The sequence below is a fragment of the Onychostoma macrolepis genome, chromosome 15 (assembly GCF_012432095.1).
Source record: "Onychostoma macrolepis isolate SWU-2019 chromosome 15, ASM1243209v1, whole genome shotgun sequence".
NCBI classification, from domain to species: domain Eukaryota; kingdom Metazoa; phylum Chordata; class Actinopteri; order Cypriniformes; family Cyprinidae; genus Onychostoma; species Onychostoma macrolepis.
In genome coordinates, this window is record NC_081169.1 from 7,660,006 (window position 1) to 7,666,669 (window position 6,664).

The 6,664-nt window shown below is 36.2% G+C and overlaps 1 protein-coding gene across 10 annotated transcripts in view; it reads left to right on the forward strand.

Annotated features, from left to right (window-relative positions):
• The window catches only part of fndc3a (fibronectin type III domain containing 3A), an 83,201-nt gene extending 77,050 nt beyond the window's left edge, over positions 1 to 6,151 (forward strand). For all 10 annotated transcript variants that reach the window (XM_058799273.1, XM_058799269.1, XM_058799271.1 and 7 more), the window contains 3 exons: positions 534 to 700; positions 1,390 to 1,511; positions 3,843 to 6,151. In XM_058799273.1, the coding sequence (XP_058655256.1) occupies positions 534 to 700; positions 1,390 to 1,511; positions 3,843 to 4,157 (604 nt within the window). In that variant the 3' untranslated portion in view covers positions 4,158 to 6,151. The remainder of the gene's footprint in view (positions 1 to 533; positions 701 to 1,389; positions 1,512 to 3,842) is intronic.
• The last annotated feature ends 513 nt before the right edge of the window (positions 6,152 to 6,664 follow it).

Sequence of the window (6,664 nt, forward strand, 5' to 3'; positions counted from 1 at the left end):
CTGAATTCTGGTTTCCATAAAAATATGAAGCAGCACAACTGTTTTGAACATTTATAATGATGATAAATGGTTTTTGAACAACAAATTAGAATGATTTCTGAAGGATCTTGTGACACTGAAGACTGGAGTAATGATGCTGAAAATTTAGCTTTGTAATCACTGGAGTAAATTACATTTGAAATATATTAAAACAGGAATGTTGTTATTTACTGTTTTTTGATCAAGTAAATGCAGCCTTGGTGAGCATAAGAGACTTCTTTCAAAAACATTTTAAAAATCTTACCAACCACAAGCCTTTGAAAGGTAGTATAGTACAAACATGCAATAGGCAAGGGATGTGTTCAACTTTATAAATGATTCAAATGAGTTATTTTTACATTTATTTATTTATTAATAATTAATTCAAAACTCAGATTTTGTTTGGGGCTGCCTTCAATTCTGTTACAGTTTTATAATATTGTGTATTTTGTGGCTTTATAGAGGTTAACTCTATAACGTTTTCTCTGTCTCTCTGTTTTTGTCTCTTCCTAAAGGTTTATATCCTTGTATAAAGGACCCTGTCACACTCACAAAGTGCAGAGGCTAAATGAGTCTACCTCGTACGTGTTCCGCATCCAGGCCTTTAACGAGGCGGGCGAGGGGCCCTTCTCCACTGTTTACACCTTCATCACCCCCCTCTCCCCACCTGCACCCCTGAAAGGTACAGCATCCCAACTGCAGCCGCCATTTACTTGACCCATCGACTTCCTTTGATTCATTTAATATATAGTGATGGCAAAGCTGATTTTTTCAGGAGCCGTTAATCTAGTCTTTACATGATCCTTGAGTCTACTATGCTGATTTGCTGCTGGAAAAAAAAAAAAACATTTTTCTTATCATCAATGATCAAAACAGTTGTGGTGCTTTAATATTTTTTGTGGAAAGCATGATACATTTATTTTTTTCAGGATACTTTGATAAATAGAAAGTTCAAAAGACAGCATAATATTTGAAATATTTTTTGTAACTATATAAATGTCTAGTAAATAAACTGAGTTATCATGAAACCCGGCCTCATTTTATTTAATAGAAAAATATTTATTTTGTCTTTTAGTGTATTTATTTATTTTAAATGTGTTCAATGAAGCTTGACTTGTATTTTACACAGAATATTATGCCTGTCTTCTCATAAGTGAGCTAATTTGTGTGCATAAATAACGATAATTGCACAGCTCTGTTTATTGGCATGTTACAGCCAGTGTTACATTTAATAATCAGTCTCACACTCAAATTAATTATTTTAAATTGATGCACTTTGACAACAACATCCTAAAACACATATTTAATGTTATGCGGTTTGACCTTTGGTTTGTTCTCATCATCTCTACATCTGTCTGTGTCTGACTTCAGCTCCTCGTGTGGAGCGTGTGGACGAGTCGTGTGAGGTGAGCTGGGAGACACTGCCGCCTATGAAGGGAGATCCAGTCATCTACTGTTTGCAAAGCATGCAGGGAAATTCTGAGTTCAAACAGGTACCTACACCGCACTATATCAGCTGCATGTACGTGTTTCAGTAGAAAACAGCTCATCAAACACCAAAAACCATCTATTTTAACCTCAGTGAAGCATCTCAATTCAAATATTTCTATTCAACGTGAGGCAAAAGAGTCTCAAATGCAGGTTCGCACTTGTAAGCACATTACACAGAGGTCACGGCGCTCAGCAGGTGCGCTCGGCAGACAGCAGGTGTTGGGTTCAGCAGTTTGGATGAATATTATTATAGCATAATGACGATCAAGTGTGGTCATTACTTGAATGGCTTAGTGACAGTTATTGCACTTAATGTTATAGCTAAATCAAATCTATCCACTCACATTTGTGATGTGATTATGCATGCTCTTTATTCTGACATCATGTTGTGACTATGGCCTTCATGACCTTTGTTTGGCAAGGCCTCCATAAATGTTAAGAAGCACCAAAGTACAAAATAAAATAAGTAGTGTTGGTGCTTAAAATGAAAATTCTCAAACTCATAATATATTCATACTGAAATAACTCGCTGAATAGAAAACATTTAAACATGTTATGATTGATTGTGAAGTGCATTAGGACCTTGTGCGTTGAGAACATTTATGTCAAACATAGGTAGCACTGTATTTTGCTGACATGTTGTTGTCCTTGTTAAATAGCCAGAAACTCACTAGATCTGAAAAATTCAAAAAGAAGCCTGCACAATCAAAAAAAAGATTAAGAAACATTGATTGTAAGATGAATACCACTACTATATAGAAATAGTGGCAAACATTTCGGTCACGTGAGCCTTTGCAGTGCCTGGTTACAATACTTAGTGCAGGAGCCCTGTCCTGGTTACACGTTACATGTTCCTACCACTGTAGAAGACTAAATGTACAGTAAATTATGCATAATATTATGAAACTAACCCTAATCCTAAAATCCTAACCCTGTAGTAAGTGTATGTAGTAAATTAATGTTACTACATTACTACAATTAATAGTACTTACTGTAATTATGTAACTGTACTATAACAGTGTAACACAAACTTGTAGCACCATATTTAAATGCATAATTTACAAAAACAGATGAGATTTGATGACTTAATTTTTCTTACAATGTATATTGCTTCAAAGACTTTGAGTACTACTTTTATGGTACATTTATTATAACTCATTGAACATTCTGCAAAAAAAGACATGAGGAGTAACCTTTTAGTGTGAACTGTCCCTTTAAATGTGGGTCCTAAGGGGCCTACTGGAGAGCCAGGTAAAAACATGACCCAGTTGTCTGTAGTTGCCCTGTTGAATTCCTAATAGTGATTGTTACTAAAAATATTATCACTGAACTGTATGTCAGACGGGACCCGGCAGAACCGTTTGATTTAACTTAAAACCACTCTACTGTGAGCACCTGCGCGGGCTGCCTCTGAGTGACTGTAGATATGAGGGTAATGGAAGGGTAAAGCAGTCTCACTGGCTCTGACTCATCACCCCCTGATGAGAGACACTGTAGGAGACTGCAGGCATGATGGGAGGCTTGTGTGTTTGTGTTGATACAGCCCACACACACGTGCGGGACTTCATATTCATATTCTCATGTTCTTCGGGCGTATTATTTCTCTGCCTACACATCTGCATCCTTAAAATAGACTTCATCAGCTCTTTACTTTTTGTTATGAAGAAGAATGTAATGCTGAATATTGTCCTGTATAAATTAAACTGATTACTGATCGATTAAAAAATGAGCAAATCTTAGGTCTAAGCAAATTATGATTTGAGAACTTGGCCTAAAATGTGCTAAACAATATTTCTATTATAATTCACTACGCTATTATATACACTATTAATTAAATTGATCCAGTGACAATATGAAATAAAGACATTTACGCTGTTACAAAAAAACAATTTTAAATATGCTGTTCTTTTTTTGAACTTTCTATTCATCAGACACTCTTTTAAAAAGGTTTCATGGTTTCCACAAAAATATAAAGTAGCACAACTGTAGAAATGTGTCTTAAGCACCAAATCAGCATATTAGAAAGATTTCTAAAGGATCACGTTACACTGAAGACTGGAGTGTAATGGCTGCTGAAAATTCCGCTTTGGATCACAAGAAAAAAATGCATTTTAAAAGTATATTAAAATAGAAAACACTTCTTTTAAATTGTAATAATATTTTATAAAATTACTGTATGTATGATCAAATAAATGCAGCCTTGGTGAACATAAGAGTTCTTTCAAAAACATAAAAAAAATCTTTCTCCAAAGAAGTGTAAATGCAGTATTTTAAGAATATATTTCTGTTTAGTTTTTAATTAAATATTTAATTGTCATCTCTAATTCTTTCAGATCTACAAGGGCTCAGCCACTTCCCACCAGCTCCCTAACCTGAGCTCGTCCACCGAGTACCGATTTCGCGTCTGCGCCATCCGGCAGTGCCAGGACGCCCCTGAAATCATTGGGCCCTACAGCTCCACCGTCATCCTGCTCCCACCTCGCGTCGACAGCCCCGGGGTCTCCGGCACCACGGGATCCAAAGCAGCCGAGGCTCAGAAGCCAAAACGCAGCATGACGGACGAACAGTTTTCCTTCCTCATCATCGCCCTCTTGGCCGTGACGTCCATCCTCATCGCGGTCGCCATCCAGTACTTCGTGATCGAATGAGCCTCGGCCCTGCGTTACATCGTCAAAACGAGTTTGTTTGTTGATGTTTGTTTTTCTTTCTTTCTTTTTTCGTTCCGGCACCAGCGTCGAGGAGCCGCGTAAAGGGGAAGGATTGAGAAAAGGAAGTTGTAGAATTACTTCACCCAAATCTATTGATATATCTTTCTGCTGTCCCTTCTGAGCATGCTGTCGAAAGAACGCCGTTCCCTCCGTGGGACTCGGAGGGCGATTTAATGAAGGATCAGCAGTGAAGCTTACCGCTCGTCGCATACTCATCATACCACTTCATTTATTTGTGTAGCTGTAGTCTTTATGTTATTTATACGTATAATTTCAATTGTAAACTGTTGAGTGTCAGTTTCGTTGAGTGTTCCAAAGCTAGCTCGGTGGTCGCGCCGCTCACCGGTTTGCTATCTTGGGCCTGGGACTTGAGGGCCAGTGACTACGCCGTCGGCGAGGGGTTACGGGCGAGCAGAAGGCCCGTCGGGGGTCCTGAGCGAAGTCTACAGATCTACGATTTAAAAAAAGGGGAGGCGAGACCGATACCGCTCAAATTAGCGAACGTTGATTTAGCACTTTCCTCAGAACTTTTTTGATGTTCAGAATGTGTAAAGGATGCAAAAATAACTAGAGAAATGTTAGTATATTTTTGTACAGTATGATACGAGGACCTGAGATTCTGGCTTAGTACGGGGAGTAAGACTATGACTATGAATACCAAACTAACTCAGCTTAATAGTTATTTTTACTATCATGTACGTATACTGTAGCTTGTTTTTACAATCAAGCAGCTGCTTTGCTCCAAAATATTGTCGTTCAGCACAAACAATGTATGCTTCTCGGAAACCTTTCCTTCAGTCGTTACCTTTGCACCTTAGTGAGAAGAGAAAAAAATGCTTATCGAATGCGTCTTGATCTTGTGATGCGTTTTATGGAACATGTTCTCCAGTTGTGCAAGCCCTCGATGTGTTTTGGCTGTTTTTAAAAATGTAGTACCACAAAATTTGTTCTTGAAATGGTTCATTCAGCCAATAATCATGATTTCGAAGTCAAATAGTATTTTCTTAATTTCTCTATTGTTAATTTTTTTTTTTTGGTTTTGTTTTTTTGGTTTTGTTTAGTTTTAGAAACCAAATTATCGCATTGTGTTATCCTTTACTTTTAGCAATATTACTTTTTGATGTAATCTCGAGAGTATTGAATATAGGACTAAATATTAATTTTCAGATATCATCTTTTTTTCTTAAATCACACATTTGAACTTTATTTTTTATATGGAAATAAAACCTTTAAGTTTATTCTGTCCAGCAGAGAAATTAAGAAAAGCGCAAGAAATGGAATGCAAACAGCTGTAATGAATTGTGTTAATCCTTCATGTACTTCCTGTGAATCGAAAATATTTGCCTTTTTCTCTGTGTGTTAAAGTCTTGTGACTGTCAGCGCTGTCACAGCAGCATGATGGTCCGGTCGTAGGGTTTTGTGTTGTGCTTTGGTTATGGGCATATGAGTGCTGTCAACAACTGTTAACAACTGAAGGTACCTTGCAAGAAGTCTTGGATGAAAATGAATTACATGATTTGGTCTTATAGATATTCTGCAGATGTCTTCTGTTTGTCATTGAAGGAAAAAAAAAAAATCTCAAATTCCTATTTTTGATAGTGATAAAATGTAATTGCAAAGTGTGCCATTTTAACATCTCCCCACCATGGTAGGCGTTTGGTTCTTGGGAGACAGAAAAACTACAAAAAATCAATAAAATATGCACAAAAAATGAGACCATTTTTATGTAATTTTAATGTTTGCAGTTACCTCATACACCGTACATTCCAAAACAAAAATTTGTTATAGTATACACATACTACCAGACATATCACTTTAAATTGTTCGTTATCAGATAGGAAGTGTATAATCATATATATGTATCTAAAGTGTGTCTGTATAGTCATGATATCTACAGACGGATCCATGCACAATAAAAGATTTATAATTCTTAATTGTCGTCTTTTACTGCATGTTGCCATATAAGTAGATTCATATCACTATGATATTTTTGTATCTTAAAAAAAAAAAAAAAACACATGAATATTTTTTTCAGTCGAGATTTATTGCTTTATTTGATTGTCAACATTTCGTTAGTTTTTTTTTTCCCGCTCTTAAGCACATTCAAATCAAATTTTCAGATTTCATCCATCACATTTTAATAAAACAATCAAATTTTCTCTATATAATCTAAATATGAACACTTCTACCTACTAAACACCATTATAGTAATGACTTTTACTATATTAATTATGAATGGTTTATGAATGAAACTTGTAAAAATGTGTTTTCAGATTCCAGTTCAGATTTTGTGTTGTTAGTCAGAGATCCTGACTTCCAGACTGTGTACAAACCAAGTTCATTCCTCCTTGTTAAATATTGTCCACAAAGAAAGAGGCAGGTTCATTGGATTGGAGTGCTCACTCCAGACAGATTGTCTATTAAATTAGATTATTCTTCAGAACCTG